This window comes from Dromiciops gliroides, chromosome 3, assembly GCF_019393635.1.
Source record: "Dromiciops gliroides isolate mDroGli1 chromosome 3, mDroGli1.pri, whole genome shotgun sequence".
Lineage (NCBI taxonomy): Eukaryota > Metazoa > Chordata > Mammalia > Microbiotheria > Microbiotheriidae > Dromiciops > Dromiciops gliroides.
This window is the reverse complement of record NC_057863.1, coordinates 480,473,212-480,494,467: the sequence shown is the minus strand read 5'-3', so window position 1 is coordinate 480,494,467 and position 21,256 is coordinate 480,473,212. Positions and strand designations below refer to the sequence as shown.

Genomic DNA, 21,256 nt, shown 5'->3' with positions numbered 1-21,256 from the left:
CACATTTAGTAGTCACCACTGTAAAATATTGGAGAACTTAGAATATAGAAGGCAAAGGATATAGGCTTAGAGACAAGAATAACTTACCCAGTAATATTTTGAGTATAGACCTAAAAGGTGGAAGGGTTGGGGTGGGAAATGAAACTTGAATGATGCAGGGGGAAATACAAATGCTTGTTAATTTAAAAAATCTTTGCTTATAGGTTTGATTTATACCGTTCACTCTCTAGATAATTGGTCATTCCATCAAGTTTTCTTACTAAGTTCATATGCCAGTTATGATAATAGTAATTCACACTACATACTAGTTAATAGTAATAATAATGAAAGTTAATATGTAGTGTTTCTTGTACGGCAGCCACTGTGCAAAGTGCTTTACAGTTATTATTTCTTTTGATCCTCACAACAACCCTGAGAGGTAGCTGCTATTATTATCCCCATTTTACAGATGAGGAAACTGAGGCAGGCTTACCCAGGGTCATGTAGCTAAGTAAGTGTCTAATGTCACATTCAAACCCAAGGCTTCCTGACTTCATGCCCAGTGATCCATCCAGTGGGCCACTTACTTTATCATTTATGTATATCATTTTCAGTATATTAATTTATATCTGTAAGGTTATATATTTCTATTTTTTAAGAAGCTTGTACAAGAAGCTTGTTAAAGTCATATTGAAATAAGACACATAGAGAAAATTGAACATTTACTGAGTGCTTATTGAATGCTAAGTATTATGCTAAACACCAGAGATTTAAATACATACATCAATACAGTCTGTTCTGTCAACAGGCTTACATTCTATTGGAAAAGACCACACATGAAATGGTGCTAGAAAGTAGGGCTTTGGGGAATTTGGAGGATGGAGACCTGGGCTCTAGGAAGATATCATTATTAACTCTCTTACTATAAAAACTGCTTACTTTTAATACGACTAAGTGACTCATTAGTGGAGTCCAAGGTGGGGAGGAGGCAGAGGAGATGGATGGTGGAGAAAAAGCGTGGGAAGAGAGCCATAAAGTGGAGTGGTCTATGGACCTGCCATATTTTTACAATATACATTATATAATATACGAGTCCACATAAAATTTTGGGGTGTGTAGAAATGAGTGTTCCAGACTAATGTTTTAAAATTCACATGCCTATACATCACATGCTTAACATACCTTTAATTAAGTATTGGACTTTTAAAATTGATTGTTACCATGGCATGTTGTTATTTCATTGTCAGCTTTGCTTTTGTTCTTTCCATTGTAGACAAAATCATGATCTCTTTTGGAACATACCAGGGCTGCCTGTATGTCATTGTGCTAATTCTAGAGCATATGTGTACAAGTTGTGGAATGACTGACCCATCATCACTCATGTCTTCTCCTTCCCTTGTAGTTGCTAACCATAAGAACAAGGCTTCAGAATGGTCTAAGAAACCATTGGTTTGGTCTTCACCAGAGTAAGCACTGGATTTGAAGCCAAAGGACTTGAGCTCAAATCCTGGCTTTGTTACCTACTACTTCTGTGACTTTAGGCAAGGTCAAGGTAGTTTACCTCCTTGGACCTCATTTTCTTGTCTGTAAAATAAGAGGGTGATCCTAGAAATTCTCCAAGATTTCTAAGCTCTAAATGCTATGATAGTCCCAGTTACTCAATTTGTTGTTCATATTTTCAGGGAACAATCTTTAATAAATAACTATTATCTGGAAAATATGTTTTTATTTCCTAATACCTTCTTTTGAAATGCACTTGGTGCTTCATTACCCTCCCTAACACTAAAGAATGCATTTATGGACAGAGGAAGAATTTAGAACCAAAGAACATATATAGAGCAATACAAAATGTAAGATAGATAATTTTTATTATATAAAATTGAAAAGTTTTTGCAAAAACAAGACTAATGTAACCAAAATTATAAGGGAAACAAAAAAAATGAGAGAATTTTTTAAACACGTATCTCTGATGAAGGCCTCTTTTCTCAAATATATAGAGAACTGAGTCAAATTTATAAAAATACAAGTCATTTTCCAATTGATAAATGGTCAAAGGATAGGAATAGACATTTTTCAGACAAAGAAATCAAAGCTATCTATAGTCATACGAAAAAATGCTCTATATCAGTATTTATCAGAGAAATGCAAATTAAAAACTCTGAGGTATCACCACACATATCACAGTGGCAAATATAACAAAAAGGAAAATATTGGATGTTGGAGGGGATGTGGGAAAACTGGGGTGCTAATCCACTGCTGGTGGACTTGTGAACAGATACAACTGTTCTGGAGAGCAGTTTGGAATTATGCCCAAGGGGCTTTAAAACTGTGCATACCTTAAGAATTCTCTTTTTATTATAGAGACCAGAGGAAAGGGACCTTTTCTAAGAAGCTGAAACAGTTCTTTAATCAGTGAGACTAAAATTGTCAAAGGCCATGTGATAGAATGTACTACTGTTGCATGGCCTAAAATCCAAAATGTTGTGGTTTATGTGAAATTTTTGTAAAGGATATAAGTAGTTGGTAGATGTAACTTTTTGTTTAAAAAAGATGCAAGCAATTTGTTCTCTGATGAAGAACCTTTCATTGATCTTAGTTCTTGCTTATTATGAAAGAGTAGGAATACTTGATGGAACACAATGTAGTTGTGTGAAAGGAACTGATCTGAAGTTAGGTGGAACATGAATAGCCATTTTTGGAAGCTTTTTTTTCCTCTAAAATCTGTGAAGGCATTCTGTGTCCATTGCTTCCAGAAAGGTAGAGTCCTCAATGGTTATCCAGTTATTGGGGAAAAGATAGAGCCCAGTTACTATCTGAAAGAAAAACTTGATTCAAGTCTGTTAAAGTAATGGTTATTTCATAAAACCTGTCTGTGTGATTTGAATTTTTTAAAAATTCCTTTGGTATCATAGTCTTTAATAATTGCTTTCTTATAGGACAAGACTTTTTTCTTTCATCTCCTATTGAGTATGACTGGTTATTGGATATATGAGTTGAAGTCAACCTTCCATATAGATGCACCAGATTTAATTGTGCAAGGCATTGTGTTCACATTGGAGATTCAATTTCTTTCTGATGTATTACTGTAAGGCCATTTTGAATTGTTTTCCTTGGTCAACAAGGCACTGTTTGCTAAAACAGACATTATCACAACTGTGGCTTCCTGCACAAAAGCAGCTTTGTCTGGATCATGCAGCTGTTAGGAAACCTGGCTTATCTGCTTTCTGAATGGGAAAATGTTCCATGTCTTATAGATATAATGTCCAAATTGCCTTTGGAAGAATATATTTCACACCCTGGAATTGAATAGTTAATCATTTCAATTTAACAAGCATTTATTAAGCACCTGTGTCTTAGGCAATGTGCAATATGCTATGGTTATTTAAAAAAAAAACTAAACAGTTTTGTACTCAAGGAACTTATATTTTCTTGTACGGAAGCAACATTTATCTAGAAAACTGTTTAAAATATATACAAAGTAATTTCTGGAGAGAGCTACAGGTGAGATTTGAAGGACACTTTGATAGAATAGGGCTCCAGAAGCCATAAGGGAAAGGGAATTGAATAAGATAATATTTGTAAAGCACTTAGCATGTTGCCTGGCACATAGTAGTTACTCAATAAACACTTATTCTGTCCATCCAAGTATAGGATGATGTGGGATAGAGAAAGGTAGGGATGAAGTAGACATGTGTTAATATGAGAGTATGGGGCATAGTGTCCAAGGAAGAGAGCTTTTACCTAGGCAACTTAAAACTCATAGTTTGACAGATTTTGATTAGAATCATTAGGATTGTTATAGCCTTTCCAGCTAGCAGTAGTAATGTTGTTTTGGTTATTTCCTTGAATAAGAGGTGTACAGATAAGAGAATGGGGTGAGGGGATATAATACCCTGAGTTGGCAGGAAAAATTAAGAATTCCTGGGCCTGTATGATGGTCAAAAGAGAGGTTGGTAGAGTTCTGGGGCCTGGTTGAAATAGAGGGATGAGGCACTTTTGAGGCTTATTACAGTGTTGACAGTGTCTGATCCTATATCCCTGGGCTGTGTGGAAGGAGAACAGCAGGGCAGCATCAGGAATAGGTCACAATCCTTAGTCAGTGTTTACTACAAACACTCAGGAAAATTATTGTCTTGCCTTTTGGCGTATGCTCATTAACAGCAGTTTTTAGTCATAAGCACAAGACTGTGTATGTCTAAAATACTGTTCAACTACAGAATCCTCCAAAATGTTTTACTTTTTCTCCCTCTCCCTTTCCAACTTCCCCAGTCCCTTTTGTCCCTTAGTCTCAGTTTCTAAGTCAGGAGTTCTTATTCACGGGTCTGATAATTGATTAGTTTTTAAAATATCCTGATATAGCTGCATTCCAGTATAGTTGAGTTTGTTTCCCTTGTAAGTTTTTGTATCTTAAGCATTTAAAAACATTTCAAGGGGTCCATGGGCTTCTCCAGATTGCCAAAAAAAAGGTCAAGAACCCCTTTTATAAGCCATTCTCAGTATATTTTTAAAGGATTTCACAGAAATCAGAGTCTAAAGCTAGAAGGGACCTCAGAAGGCATCTTATTATTATAAATTATATACATATTATTATATATATTATTATACTCCCTTATTATAGGAAGCCAAGGCCCAGAGAAGGTCATAGTTGATAAAAATCATAGGATGATTCAACCCAGATCATATGACCTGGGTTTGAAAAAAATGGTTTGAATATCTTTTGTTTTTACATTGCTTAATTTCTTCTCTCTCCTTCACCATGCTTTATAAGAAGGATTTTTATGAGGTTTTTCCTTTTTGCTCTGATTCTTTTCTCATAACATGACTAATGCAGAAATATGTTTAATGTGATTGTATCTATATCAGATTACTTGCTGTCTTGGTGAGGGGGAGGGAGAAAATTTTGAAACTAGAAATCTTATAAAAACATATTGAAAACTATCTCTAAATGTAACTGGAAAATAATAAAATATTTATATGGAACACACAAAAAAAAGTTTTATAGACAAAAAAAGGATTTTTAAGAGAAAAAATTACAGCAAACTCAAACAATACATTGAGAAAAAAAATCTAATATTTATTATATACATTGTTATATACCCATGACCCCATATCTCCCATTTCTGCAAAGAATTGGCAGGGAGGCATCTTCCTATATATAATTCTTCTTGAAGGCCAAGCTTGTTCTCTGTAAATTGCTTTTGTAACATTTCTTTTCAGTTTTGTGGTGGTTCTTTGCATTTACATCATAGTAATAATTGTGTATATTGTTTTCCTGGCTCTGCTTGTCTCATTTTGGATCAATTAATAGAATTCTTTCCCTGTTTTTCTGTATTCGTCATGTTGCTTCTTTTGGCACTGTGATATTCTATAATAATCCACAATCAGTGGGCGTCTACTTTGTTTCCATTTCTTTCTTACCACAAAAAATGCTGCTGTAAATATTTTTTGTTTATGCAGCTTTTTTTTTTCTTTTTCCTTGGTCAGTTACCTCCCGGAGATGTATGCCTGGATATATGGACATTTTAGTCAGTTAATTTGCATTATTTTATTTTATTTTTTTTTTACAGTATGTTGTAAGAATAAGGGGATTATTTTTAGTATTCCAATTAAAAGGTACAAAGCATAATTCCAAATTGCTTTTCAGAATGATCGTACTAATTCATAGCTCTACCAACAATGCAGGAATGTTAACTTTCTTTCTTCAACCCCTCCAACATTGACTGTTCCCTCTTACCTATATTTCCACATATATTTGCAAAATCCACGTAATTTTTCCCAAGTATATCTCTTTGGTAGGCACTGTTACATGGTAGAGAGAGATCTCAACTTGAAATCAGGACTGTTGGCTTCAAAACTTAACTAGCTATGTGACTGAGTAAATCACTAATCCTTTCTAAGCTTCAAACTCCTCATCAGCCATTAACTATTAACTATTTCACATAGTTGTTTGTAAGGCATTGTATAAATATGGGCTATCATCTTTTCTCTTTTGCCTTGAGAAAAGTGGATAGAACATCTTCATATTAATATAATTTTATGGTTTGTAATGTATTAGTTAAATATCAAGTAAATTTGACCTAAATATCAAGTGAGTATGCTCCTAGACCTTGGTCTTGGACTCTTTAAGTTCTTTTCTCATCGCATTATGTTTTTTCCCCTTTTTTCTTTCTTTCTTTCTTTCTTTTTTTTTTTTTGCAGGGCAGTGAGGATTAAGTGATTTGCCCAGGGTCACACAGCTAGTAAGTGTCAAGTGTATGAGGCTGGATGTGAACTCAGGTTCCCCTGAATCCAGGGCTGGTGCTTTATCCACTGTGCCACCTAGCTGCCCCCTGTATTTTGTTTCATATGAAATTAATATTTACACATTTTTTATGCTGCTCCCACCCTTTTTTTAACCAATGGCATTAATTCAATATTTGGGGGGTTGAATTAGAAAAAAATAAGTAAGCAATATTTTATCACATTCTTTGACCAAAAGCTCCCCTGTTCTCTTCACCTCTGACATGCCATAGCAGTCAACATGAAGCTTGTCCCATCTGTATACTTCTATTTTAAGAGATAGTTGGGGTATGGAAGAGATTTGTGTTACAGTATGCTTTCTAATGTCTTTGATAATTAACAGCATTTTAAGGGGAACTTGGAAAAACATTCTCTTCAAAAATTCTGTTATTACCTTTTATTGAACAGTATTTAGAATGACTAACGTGAGTTTTTCAGTAGTTACTCTTTATTAATCTATTTTATGAAAAACAGGTGATTTAGTTAAAATATTTTACATTTTCTTTAGGAATGTCACTCTCTGCTCACTGATTTCTTTCTGATGCTTTCTGCTAAATTGTGAAAGCAGTTACAAACCTCATAAATTCTATATGGTGGTGTTTTAAAATTTATGAACACTGTGCAGGTGGTGATAAATAATGGGGTAAGGGGAAGATTATCAAAGTTTTTTTCTTAGTTTGTGTTGTACCTACTTTTCCCAATACCATTAATTTCAGCATGGCTGGGCTTAAATTTTGGCAAGATTTTGAGCAATGCTTGACTTTTTTAAGAATGTTGAAGAACCCATTGATATTCTAAAAATCCTCACAAACTCAGCTGTGACCTGTAGGTTTTCTATAGGGTCTGTTCTCAGATAAAAGAAATTCTCACTACTTTTATAAATAATCTATTCTGTTAACCATGTTTTCAAGTATTGATATTACTTCTTCATGAATTCAAAGCGAGTTTGCATAGTTTTTACATAGCATACTTTTAGTTGGAACGATGCCCCCCAAATACTTCAGTATACTAAGAGCACTTTTTCTTGGAGAGCAAAGACGGTGTCATCTCTTCAGAGTTTCTTATAACACCTAGTATATTTCGGGTGGTCATTTTATTACATGCCTGCTGCGTACCAAGCATCGTGCTGGGTACTAGGAATACAGAGAAAAGAATGAAAGTCCCTACCTTCAGGGAGTTTATATTCTGTAGATGTGGGTATGCTTATCTTATTTTCCTTGTAATCATTGTTAAGTGAATTTCCAGAACATAGTATAAATAATTACATTTTTTTTCCCATTTACAGTTGAAGGTAATTTTCATTCTTTTTTCTTGATTGTATAAAAAGATATGATACTTAAAATCAAGTGCTTAAACTACCATGCATTCAGTCTCTTAACTCTTAGGATGAATAGATTAGGTTTAGTACCTAAAAAGTGCCGTTAACTATATTGAGTTGAAAATAGGATTAGCATCTTTACTAGCTCCTTTGAGAGTTGTTAACACTTTAGAATAAACTTTGGGATTGTGATATGAATTGCTATATTAAACATAAAATACTTCAAAATGATAATTGTTGAACAAACAATATTACCATTAACATAATTTTTAAAATGTTTTGAGAAATAATTGTTTCTTGCTATTTTAAAGTGTTTAACATAAGCTTTGGTGTGGAAGAGTTTTGTATTGTGAGCTTTCTAATGTCTTCAATAATTACTGCATTTTAAGGGGATCTTAAAATTTTTTTCTTTTTTAATAAAACTCTAAAATTATTATTTATTATTACCTTTTATTGAGTAGGATTTAGAATTACTAAAATGAGTTTTTCATAAATTAATGGTTATTAATCTATTTTATGAAAAACAGATGATTTCGTTAAGAAAATATTTTACATTTTCTTCAGGAATGTCACTCTCTGCTGGATCCTCACCTCTTCATTCCCCTAAAATCACTCCACATACATCTCCTGCACCTAGAAGAAGAAGTCACACTCCAAACCCAGCAAATTACTTGGTGCCTTCTAGTGCCTCTACACCTCTTAATAATCCTGTTTCTCAGACTTCATCTACTGGCCAGGTTATCCAGAAGGAAACTGTAGGTGGAACAACATACTTCTATACTGACACAACTCCAGCACCTTTGACTGGAATGGTACGTTTATTTTGGAGAAGAAATCAATACTATTACAACATTTCAACCTAAATTGCCCTTTAAAATAAAAGTTTTCACTTTTGCCACTTCAAATATAAATGGAGTGAATGACTGGTTAGATTTAGAAAGGATTCATTTTTCCTTCCTCCTTCTTTACTCTCTTAAAGAGAGTGAAATTAATTTGGTTTTCCACTTTACTTTATAGCTCCCACAATTCCTCCTTATTTTAGGTCTTTTTCTTTCACTCCTTCCTTCAGATTCCTTTAATTTTGGATAAACTGGTGTTAACCAAGGGCCACATGTTATTTCATGTTCTTCCTCTCTCTTGCCAATCTTAATTTCAGGGCATTTATTTCCCTCTTACAGAAATGTCTCTTCATGGTGATTATGAGAGTGGATTCCTGTTGGCTTATTGTGGTTAGGCTTTCAAATAGAAGCTATAACTCTAAAGAAATCAGGTTATGAACTGATACATCTGTTAACTGAGGGGATAGCTGGAAAGTGAGTGAATTGATCATTTTCTCATCAGTTCTCATGGCCGGTAGAAGGAAGTAATGATTGGGTAGGAGATCTCCTGGGCGAGCCAAGGCTCAGAAGAGAGAAAAGCATCACAAGGCACACATAGGTCAAAGTCATGATATAAATACAAAGACTAACAGACATGGGACAGCTGAACAAGTGCATCAGAGATGAAAAATGTGCCAGAGTGCCTCTCCTTACTCTATGCCAAACAAACTCTGCCACAAATCTGGTTAAAAATAATTTTTACTCCTTCAAAAAATATGTCAGGTGCTAATGAAGGAATTGCAACTGATAAATTATATTCTATTTCAATAATGAGCTGCTATTAGTATATAAACAAATATTAAGGATTAGTGCTTCTCCAAACTGTAGAATGTAAAGATGTTCACTTGAAAATGTATCGATCATTATTTTGTCTCAGGAAAATGACCAACCCATAGATTGTAGCTATATTTTATTACCTTTTAGTAATGAACTAAATTTGTTTTTTTTTTTTCCCAAAGTGATAATGGAACAGATAATTAAACATGAAATCCTGAGTTGTTTGATTAGAATAGAGACTTAATTTCAAGTATTCTTTCTTTCTTTCTTTTTTTTTTTAGGGAGCCTTACTTTTAATGTTCTTCAGATACTTTTTTGTTTCTTGAAAAAATAAATACATCAATTTCTTGATTAAAATTTTAACAACTTAGGATCTTATTAAAAAGCCTTTAGATAATTTAAAAATGCAAACATAGCTCATCTCTAAAAAAAAATCAACTTATTTCAAAGTAAAAGATTTCCAGTTCTAGGAAAGAGATATGTTTAATGGCAAAAGGATATTTCTTTTATTGTAGTTTGCCTGGGTTCTTTTGTATTTAATATCGTATCTGTGAAGGTTTTCTTCCTTTTCCAAATTGTACTTTTAGGGAGCTCAAAAATAGCTCATTTCTGTCTTTACTTTTCAAAGCAGTCTGACATAGTCATGTTTTATTATCATGTTGTATTATACTTAGAGATGAGGAAACTGAAACAAGAAAAAGTGTCATATACTGCTAACTGAAAAATCATAAATGATTGCAGAAAAACTTGTGGGTTCTGTTAAGGGGATGGTGGAGAATTGTTTTCCTTTTGAGGTCCACTGACATTAGAGGTATAGGGGGAAAAATTTCAGGGCCACTTTCAAGTAAAACAATGTAATTTTTTTTTAATATAAAAAAAGAGTAGTTAAAACTTTCAAATCAGTGTTTAGGACAAATATTTACTCAGTAAACAAAATACTCATATACTATTTGTATATTTTTGTTTATATTTCAAAGCCAATTGAGTTGGGATCCAGGTGAGAAGAGATAGAGAAGAAAGGAGAAGGAAAGATTTGCATAGGTTCTTAGGTATCTCTTAAAATGGGAGATAAGCACCTTGTTACAAACTTCTGTCCACTTGAGTTTTAGAGTAAACTTGTACCTATATATAATCTTTGACCCTTGAAAAGTTGGTTAAGGTCCATGATGAATGAGACAGCCAAAAAATGTCCATCAGTGGGATAGTTATTCTTTGGATTCTGGTGTTGGTAGCCAGAGAAGTATTACTTTGTAGTTGGAAGTTCCTCTATGTTTTCTTCAGTATCTGTTTTCAGTATTTTTTTTCCTAATCACTTTTAAAAATCTGCCAAAATTTCTTAAGACAGTATTGCTCATTTTTTTCACCAAAGGTAAATATTACTCTGTATCTTTTGATGTACATATTGTTTCACATTAGTTATTTTAAGAATATTTTAGTTTATTTGATCAAATCAATTTATTTAATCAAAATAAATTGATTCAGAATGTTTAATGCTATCACCTATTTCTTAAAATGTTTTTTTTTTCATTTAAAGGTTAAACATTTATCAGAATTCTGATGTCTTATATTTAAAAGCAATCTTCATTATTTTTTTTCCCCTCTTAGGTATTTCCGAACTATCATATTTACCCTCCAACTGCACCTCATGTTGCATATATGCAACCAAAAGCAAATGCACCTTCCTTCTTCATGGCTGATGAACTCCGGCAGGTATGCTTTTATAGTTGGGAGTAGAAATTCTTAAAATAACTATTACAATTTGAGGAAGAAAGAACCAGATGTAAGTAATAATGTAATGCTCTAAAAGCATTGAAATTGTGTCTTCTCAAATGATATGGTAGTAAGAAGCAAATTAAACTAAAATATCTACATTTTAACTTGGTATGCATATGCAGTTGAGTCCCTCCATGTATAATGAATCCCTTTAAGTGGCGGTCCCATGTATTCTAATTCACACTGTTCTTCGGTATGATTGTGTAAAACCATGGTAAGTAATTTTAGCCCAATGGCAATATGCAGTGTTAATTTGAATAACATGACCACTTCAGGGGATTCATTATTTGTACTATTTGGGACCTAGCTGTATGTTTAAGGATATTTATTGATAGAGGGAAATAAAGATGTTTTTGAGTTTCAATATAAAGCATTATAAGAATCGATTGCCATTCAGCAATCGATTCTTAAAGCATATAGTAGCCTGTTTAAATGAGTCACCCCTTAAGGATGGCAGATTGAAAGTGTTTGTAGATTATCAATTAAGTCATTTATTCAAATGAAGGTGGGCTTACTGCTTCTTTGGGTGTGTAAGGAATTAATTGTGATTTGGGGTTTCCATGACCACATCTTTGCTTCATTGTGGTCAGACTGAAAAGATGTAATCTTGAAGAGCCTAAGAGAAGATGGGTGTGTACTTGAAGAGATTATAGAAAAGAACATTTATTGAGACAAAGTATCAAACTAAGTATCTAATCCTCCCCTAGTAGTTCCTCTATGCCCACATGGGCCTGGCCAAATTCTAATGGGGACAGCCCAGGGGGTATGTTGAACCAATTGGAGACTCAGAATGGCTAAGAACTTCCCCTTCCTGTGGGAGAAGCAAAAAAGGGGGGGGGGGGAAGAGCTGTGTGGTTGAGCTTTGGACGGAACTGGGGAGAGACTGCTCAGCTGACTCTCATTGAAACTATGGACTCCAGGTAGTGGTGAGTTTGTGTTGTGGAATCGAGGCCAGCTCTTTGAGCTAGCTGAGCTGGAATTAACTCTCTCCATACTAAATTTGGCCCTTACAGATGGATCCAAATTTTAATTGGGCGGCTCGCTATAATATTGGGGTTCAGAAAATAATGAGAGACCTCTAGGTCAAAGGTTTCCCCCCTTCCAAACTGCCTTTTTAGTTATTTCTCCCAGAATAATAAGAAAGGAGATTAACAGTCTCTTTTCCACAAACAAACCAGGTTTTATTAATGGGAACATTTTTTTTTTTTTTTGCTGAGACAATTGGGATTAAGTGACTTGCCCAAGGTTACAGAGGTGTAGTAAGTGTCAAGTGTCTGAGGTCAGATTTGAACTCAGGTCCTCCTGACTCCAGGGCCGGTGCTCTATCCACTGTACCACCCAGCTGCCCCAATGGGAGCAAAATTTACAACACAGGTGAAGTTAATAAAGCCAGGGACAATAAGAAAGAGAATAGGGGAAGAGAAAATGAATAAGCTCCCTGGCTCTAGCAAAGACTGACTCAAACCCCAAACTTGCTTCCAGCTCAGGTAGCTCAAAGAGCTGGGCTTGCTTCTACAACATAAACTCACCACTACCTGGAGTCCATAGTTTCAGTGAGAGTCAGCTGAGCAGTCTCTTCCCAATTCCGTCCAAAGCTCAACCACACAGCTCCTCCCCCCCATCCCCCACCCCCACTTTTGCTTCTCCCACAGGAAGGGGAGGTTCTTAGCCATGCTGAGTCTCCAATTGGTTCAACATACCCCGGGCTGTCCCCATTAGAATTTGGCCAGGCCCATGTGGGCATAGAGGAACTACTAGGGGAGGATTAGATACTTAGTTTGATACTTTGTCTCAATGTTCTTTTCTATAATCTCTTCAAGTACACACCCATCTTCTCTTAGGCTCTTCAAGATTACATCTTTTCAGTCTGACCACAATGAAGCAAAGATGTGGTCATGGAAACCCCAAATCACAATTAATTCCTTACACATGGATGAAGAATAAGTAATTTTTAGCAAATGCCGTATACACATGTTTATGTTCTGTATTTTAAGTATTTGAACTTGCAAACAAAAATTGCTTTTCACAAATGGATTAACACAACTTTTTAAAAAATAGGTATTTATATAAAAGTATATTATATTAAACTTTTATTTATACTCATTTCCATGGGAATATGCTTTAATGAATATAGTGCCAGAATTGGAGTTAACGGAAAGCACAGGCCATTTAGTCCAACCCCAACCCCCCCCCCCCCCCATCTCCCCCCCAATTTTACAGATGTGGGTTTTCTATTTCTCATATACATAGACAAGAGGATTCTACTGAACTACTCAAAAGGACTGGATGTTGTGACTGAGGAAGTTACTCTCTCTGAACCTCTATAAGATAAGGTGGTTGGCTTAGGTGATCTTTAAAGGCCTTCCCAGAGCTAAATTCTGTTATCTTTAGAAATGATTCTGGTAATTCCTACAGTACAGAAGTTGATAGCTGCTGTTTAGGAACACTCTGGACACCCAATCAGAAATGGAAAAAATGGTTTTCTCTACCTCACATTAGTCTACAAAACTGTAAATGTTAAAGATGAACTGTTATATTGTTTCTGGGATTATGTTTGTAGAATTTTGTAGAGCTCTGTTAATTTCAGGTTAGATTTTAACCATACAGAATCAAAAAAGATATATTGGGTTATTGGACCCATAACTCAGTCTGAATGCAGGCCTGATTACAGAACCTGTTCCCTTTACCTCTTCAGAAATGTTATATATCATGTTTTATAATGGAAAATATATATAACTGAGAAATTGCATATCTGTTTTATTCTGTTATAAGATAGGAAAATGAGCTTCCAATGTTCCACATTATAAGATTTCCTGTATTTTTTCCTCTTAGGAGCTGATCAACAGGCATTTAATAACAATGGCTCAAATTGATCAAGCAGATATCCCAGGTAAAAAGCAAATTAACTTGAGAGAGGAAATAGAGGGAAGGAGAGAGTGTGGGACAGTATTTTTTTTCTTTTGAGTCCCGAGGTGTTTTTTTAATCTAGATTAAAAACATCTCTTATGGGTTTTTGTTTTTGTTTTTGTTTTAGAAATTTGCCTTGGGCTCTCAAGTTAAGTGTCCATAGTCATGTATCTAGTATGTGTCTGAGATAGGATTTAAACCCAGTTCTTCTTGACTTCATGGCCAGCCCTCTACTATATCACACTTCTTTTCTTTGTGTATTATATTTATTACGATTGCATTATATGTGTATGATTACGTGTGTAATACAGTATAGTTTTATATAGTGTTAAACCAATTTAAATGATTTAGTTAAATGTTGTCTTGCTTTTCCTTATTTTTTGTTTTAAAATGCAGTTTGTAGGTGAGTCACGTTCTGGTTGTGTGGCTAAACAAGAGCTTGTTCGCAAAGGATCTGCAGGGTTCAGTGGGCAACATGCTCAGCATGAGTCAGTAATGTTATGAAGTAGTCAAAAAAGCCAACAAGATTTTAGGCTGAATCCAAAAAGTCAGAATGTCCAGAATGAACAAAGTGATAGCCTCTCTTCTCCCTTGCCCTTGCCAGAGAGCATACCTGATACATTCAGTTATGGGTATGATATTTTCAGACGGATGATGGTAAGCTCTTGAGCACCTAAAGAGGCCAGTAAGGAGACTGGAGGGCCTCAGGATTATGCCTCATGATAAATGATTGAAACAATTTAGGCTGTTTAGCTCGAAGATATAGGGAAGGACAAGGAAGATGTAATTGTCTTAAAGTATTTGTGGAAGAGAGTGTATACTTGGTCTGCTTGACTCCTCTTAGCAGAAAAAAGAACAATGTGTGGAAGTTAGGAAGAGGCAAATTTAGGTTTGATGTCAGAAAAACCTTCCTCAGTGTCATTTGCTGCCTAAAAGTTGACTGTTTTCCATTACTAGAGGCAAAAGTTGGACAGCTACTGGTCATATAAGACATAAACGGTTTAGAGGACACTCTTGTCAGTTAGCCCTTCAGGAATGAATAAATCGTTATAGAAATTGCCTTTTCCTAATTTTTTCATTGTTATTATTTATAATCATTTTATATGCTTTATGTGGAAGTTAATATGTAACTGTCAAATCTATTCTTAATTTTTTTGAGTAAATGCATTTAAAAGTTATTTCTACAATCTTATTTTTTTTTTGGTGGGGCAATGGGGGTTAAGCGACTGGCCCAGGGTCACACAGCTAGTAAGTGTCAAGTGTCTGAGGCTGGATTTGAACTCAGGTACTCCTGAATCCAGGGCCGATGCTTTATCCACTGCACCACCTAACCGGCCCCCTACAATCATTTTTATAGATCATCCTGAGAATAAAGATTTCAATCTCAAACTAAATGATTATTTATTCATCAAATGATGGGGGAAATGGTCATTTGTATTGTGCTGAGGCAAATAACCTTTTTTGTTTTCTGTTGCTTGAGTTGGAAAATTTTAAATTTCTAGGAATGGATATTGACAATTATGTATAGTAGATGAGACCCTTTGAACATGTCCACTATAAACTTTTTAGTGAGCATTCCTAATAGAATTTTATTCTACTTAATAATAACTAGTATTTACTTAACACTTAAAAGTTTTAGAAGCACTTTATATATATATATATATATATTATCTCATTTGTTTCTCAAAACAACCCTGAGAGGCCAGTGTTATTTTTATTCCCCCATTACAGATGGAGAAACTGATAAGTCACAAAACTAGTGAGTGTCTGAGGCCAGATTTGAGCCCAGGTCTTCCTGATTTTAAGTCCAGCCCTCTGTTCCCTGTGCCATCGAACTGATTACTTATTCAAAGCAATGATTACATTTGTGATTTTTACCTTTTGAAACAGTTTTAAAACTTTTTTCTGTGATTATCAAGCAGTGTGGTATAGTTGATCCAGCTTTTTTGTACCTAGGGTGTTAGCAAGATATGTGTTAAAGTCTAGCCTCCCTTAGCTGTGTAACTGACCAAGTGAAAGTGACTTAATCTCTCAGTGTGTCAGACAATTCTCTTAAGAAGTTAAGGACAGGCTGCCAGTCTGCAGCTATAGCAAATGTTTCCTTTACTGAACAATAAATCTGACTTAAGTGACTGCTTTCAAGAAAGATGATATAGGCTACTCCCTTGTTTAAGCAATTTTTTTTGCACAAAATAAAAATGTTTCTTTATAATATTGACTGTTCTAGTTTTGCTGTTATTTTCTCAGAAGCAAAATTGGAATATTCTGATATTTCTTTGCTAATTTACTTGAGTCATAGTTTGTAAGCAAGATGAGAGATTTATGCTAGCTTAATGCATGGGCCTTAATGTATTTTTGTAACTTTATGGTGTGGGTTTCAAAATGCTAAATTATTCTAAGACAAAATGAAATAATTTGATTTCTAGAACCATTTCTGAATATTGTCTGCAAGGTATCACACAATAATGTATTTGACACTTGATTTGCAGTGTCTTTCATGTCTTCTTTAATATTGAATCTTTATAAATGCTAAAAGTCTAAAGTTATCTCCTATAAATTATTGTAGCAGTTCCTGCAGAAGTCGACAGCTACCATAGCCTTTTCCCTTTAGAACCACTGCCACCACCCAACAGGATACAGAAATCAAGTAACTTTGGGTATATCACGTCATGTTACAAAGCTGTAAACAGCAAAGATGATCTGCCATATTGCCTTCGGAGGATTCATGGTAAGCAAGATCATTTATCTTTGTTTAAACATTAGCATGCCTTAGAGGATTTAACCAATTCTAAATGTGTGATTGATTTAAGTATTAATTGTAGTCATGAAACCTAACTTGATTTGTTTTGTTTTGTTTTGGGGTTTTTTTGGTGGGGCAATGAGGGTTAAGTGACTTGCTCAGGGTCACATAGCTAGTAAGTATCAAGTGTCTTAGGTCGAATTTGAACTCAGGTCCCCCTGAATTCAGGGCCAGTGCTTTATTTGCTGCACCACTTAGCTGCCCCCTAAACCTAACTTGAAAATAAAATGTCACACAATTTAATTTTCAAGTTATAAATCAATACACTTTTGTTAGGCTGTGATGTGAAAATTCTGAATGATGACTATAAAGACAAAAATATATAATTTAATTTTTCTTTTGACAGGTTTTCGACTTGTTAATACAAAATGTATGGTATTGGTTGATATGTGGAAAAAAATTCAACACTCAAATATTGTAACATTGCGTGAAGTATTTACCACTAAAGCATTTGGAGAGCATTGTGAGTAATTTGTAATTAAATTTCTATTGGTGGCTACTTCGATACTGAAACCAAATTTAAGTAACGAGTTGCATATTTGTGTTTTATTTTAAGCCCTTGTGTTTGCATATGATTTCCATGCTGGAGGAGAAACTATGATGAGCAGACACTTTAATGATCCTAGTGCTGATGCCTATTTCACAAAGAGAAAGTGGGGTAAGAAAAAGATAAGCAAGCTCTATTTTAAAAAAAATACTTAATGCTACCTGGCAGAGGTGTTATGTTTGTTTCTTAGATATGGATAAATAGAACCCTTAATCATTGAGCTGATGCATCCTACTTCATTTAAATAAAGAGTAGCTCAAAGAAATATGGTTTGACAACAGATATTAACTTAATTTTCTATGACATGTCTCTAGGCTTAGAGAATAGTTGAAGAACAGGGAAGATAAACCCCAAGTTTTTAAGAATCGAAGTGGTTGAGAACAGTATGTTAAATATCCTTTTAAAGATGAAAGTTAGTGTTGTATAGGTAGTCGTGCTTCAAAATAAATATTAAAAAGGGTCTGTAATAGAAATTGAATTTAAGTAAAGACCTATTAATTTCCTGTTCCTTTGAGGAAATTGTTTATACAAAACAAGGAGAAATAAAATCACATTTTAATCTCTTATTTTAGCCTTTTTTTTTTAGTTGTTTACGACTCTTCGTGACCCTTTTTGTGGTTTTCTTGGCAAAGATACTGGAATGGTTATCCACTGCACCACTTAGCTGCCCCATTTTAATCTTAGGTTGACATAGAATTTAAGGGAAATAGTTTCATTTTTCCTGTGAAGAGAATTTTTTTATTTCATTACAGGTAGGAGATGCAGAATTGATGTCAGTTGAGGTTCTCAGGAAAGGTATTTCTTCTACAGAGAGTTCTTCATTTGTGTCAACTTTCTGGTAGGAAGATGGTAGGTCTGTTTAGATCAAGGTCTGGGAAAATACAATTCTAAAAGTGAGCATTTCTTTTAGTAGTGGGAGTGAATGAATATGGCTGCATGAGAAAAATAAAGTACTTTTACATAATAGATATTCTCCCTATTGGGTCTTTGAGTTCCTACTCTGGCTATCTTATTTCTGATTCTTTGGCTTGTGAAAAGTTTGAATTTTTTCTTCCTTTATCAAATCTTTGTGTGATGAGATCCTTTCCACTGTTGTGGTTTTTTAAAGTACTGAATTCACAATCTAGCAAATGTCTTTATGAAGACCATATTCAGGTTGCAGAGCCATCTTCTCAGGGAAAGAACCAAACAAAAACCAAAGAACTTTTTAATCTTTCTTTGTTATTTTACTTTCTGATTTCTGACAGTTAAAACAAGAAATTTGTGGTTACATGGCTGTTTCACATAAAATTCTCGGTCATGAAGTGTGGTCAGTTGTATAGTTTTCCATTTTGCTATGTCATTTGCAAGGACATAGAATTTTGTTGAAAGGGATGTGGTATAGGTACAGCTTTTCCTTGACAGATGAATGTAGTTGTAAGAATATGGGTGTGTGTTTTTTTAGTAATGAACACCTGTGAAAATGACTGTTAACTTCTTTAATTTATAGAGCTTCTGGAGCTTCTGTATTGCTTTTGGTATGTTACGCATATTAAATGTAATAAATATAACATTTTCCCAGGAGTCAAATATTCATTTTTATCACAAATGTGTCAATTTTTCTTAATAAAATCCTGCTGTAGTAATAGTAGCAACTTTTTTCTTTACATTTAAATTGAAAGAATCATATATTAAAGTGGTATCAAATTGAATAACATGCTTCCTATGTACAATTGCAAGGCAAAACAATTTTTCATGCTGGTATTTCCAAACCATTAGCCCTTTGGCAAATAGTCCTTTTTGTATTAAGTCTAGATGACAAACATTTGGATAATTAAATGAACCTACACTGTGGGGTGGATGTAAAGTCTTGGTTAAGGTTTTTAATTCAGTGTCATCACGTTAAAACATAACCAAAAACCTGAAACATTAAAGGGAATTTCAAGCTTCTTCATGAGTGAAATGGTATAAATGCATTGAGGTGCTCCTCAGGCCAATGGTCCATTGTTCTTAACTTTACTATTTACATTTGATGACACGCTGCACTCGTGGTAGGTTGATTAGAAACCAGTCTTCTCATGGATGGGAATTGTTTTCTTAGAAGACAGTCCCACTGTCTCTTTGTAGGAGTGTTGGACTGTATACTTTACAAAGAAAACATCAAATATGAATTTTATCTGTTTCTAAATTGTGGCATAAAAGAGTTCATGTGCTGAGAGGGACAGTTTATTCTTGCCAGCAGCTAATATGATTTTTTTTCATAAGTGGTTTTTTTTAATCGTAAAAATATTTTATTTTCCAGTTACATGTAAAGATGATTTTCAATATTTGTTTTCATAAGATTTTTAGTTCCAAGTTTTTCTCTCTTCCCCCTCCCCAAAACAGAAAGCAGTCCGGTATAGGTTATATATGTACAATCACATTAAACATATTTCTGCATTAGTCATGTTGTGAAAGAAGAATCAGAACACAAGGAAAACACCTCAAAAAAGAAGAAACAAAAACAAAACAAAAGTAGAAACATTATGATTCGATCTTTATTCAGAATCCACAGTTCTTTTTTCTGGATGTGGAGAACATTTTCCATCATGAGTTCTTTGCTAAGAAGAGCCAAGTCTACCACAGTTTATCATCACACAATGTTGCTCTTACTGTGTACAATGTACAGTGTTTTCCTGGTTCTGCTCATTTCACTCAGCATCAGTCCACTTAAGTCTTTTTTTTTTTAGTCTACTTAAGTTTTTCCAGGCTTTTCTGAAATCTACCTGCTCATCATTTCTTATAGCACAATAGTATTCCATTACATTCATATACCACAACTTGTTCAGCCATTCTCCAGTTGATGGGAATTCCCTTTATTCTTAGTGTTTTAACTAACTTTTGTTGTTGAGAAACATAATGAATCCTAAACTTAGAGGGAGGAGAAATTCTAGTTCTATCACTTGAAAAAGACTTTTCATAGTACAGTAGAATCGAGATGACTACTACTTCCTCAACTATATGCAACTTTGTAAAATGTTATCTGCTATTAGTTTTCTATTTCCATTTTCATGGATGTTGAGTGACTGCATTCTTACTTGTATTTAAAGGGACACATTCATTTGTTGAATATGCTCATATTGGGCAAGTTCAGACCCTTTAAATAAAAGAAGACATATTTCTTTTGTTCTTTAGAGTATAGCGAAAGATTTTCCCTAATATGGAAATTTGGTTTTTTTAAAAATTGCTTTAAAGTTACATATAATTATCTTAATAAGTTCTATCTTTTAAATTATACTTTTGAAATGTTTATATTCTGTGGTGTGTTTTCTTAAATTTTTTTAATAACAACTTAAGTTTCTACTCTGCAGAATGCTGTGCTACACTGTATGTTGTACCTTTATTTTTCTTCCTGATTTGGGGTTTTTAATCTTATGGTTGAAATTAAAGCTTTGTGAAATAATGTGTGTGTGTATATATGTATATATATTTGTTTTGTTTTGCTTTTTAGGTCAGCATGATGGACCATTACCAAGACAACATGCTGGGTTATTGCCAGAGTCTCTTATTTGGGCATATGTTGTCCAGCTCAGCTCTGCATTGAGAACTATTCATACAGCAGGATTGGCATGTCGTGTTATGGACCCAACAAAAATTCTGATAACTGGCAAAACAAGGTATTCATATCATTCTTTGTGTTTTGTTTTTTTCTACTTAGTCACCAATATTTGAAGAATTAGTAATATTTAAACAATCAGTAGTTTATTTTAATCTTGCCTTTTTGTATATCCTAATCAGTTCTCTATTGAGGCTTTGAATTAATTCTTCCTTTATTTGTTGTGTGCTTGAAAAATTTTATCAGCAAAAAGTCAGAAAATTAAGGGAAACAATTTTTAGTACTCTCAAAATACACAGGAACCTTCTTTATAAAACCTCAGAAGGTGGCATTCAGTGAAGAAATGGACCTGTGGGAGGGAAAAAAGAGGAATAGGACTCAGTAACCATGCTGCATAAAGGCTGTGCTTTAATCAAGCTTTTGT

General features: G+C 34.2%; 1 protein-coding gene across 3 annotated transcripts in view; it reads left to right on the top strand.

Annotated features, from left to right (window-relative positions):
- PAN3 (poly(A) specific ribonuclease subunit PAN3) overlaps nt 1–21,256 on the top strand; it is a 159,399-nt gene that overhangs the window by 115,616 nt on the left and 22,527 nt on the right. For 2 of the 3 annotated variants that reach the window (XM_043991258.1, XM_043991260.1), the window contains 7 exons: nt 8,141–8,388; nt 10,837–10,941; nt 13,837–13,894; nt 16,478–16,639; nt 17,058–17,174; nt 17,268–17,369; nt 20,728–20,893. In XM_043991258.1, coding sequence (XP_043847193.1) covers nt 8,141–8,388; nt 10,837–10,941; nt 13,837–13,894; nt 16,478–16,639; nt 17,058–17,174; nt 17,268–17,369; nt 20,728–20,893 — 958 coding nt within the window. The remainder of the gene's footprint in view (nt 1–8,140; nt 8,389–10,836; nt 10,942–13,836; nt 13,895–16,477; nt 16,640–17,057; nt 17,175–17,267; nt 17,370–20,727; nt 20,894–21,256) is intronic. The other variant, XM_043991259.1, reaches the window with a different exon arrangement.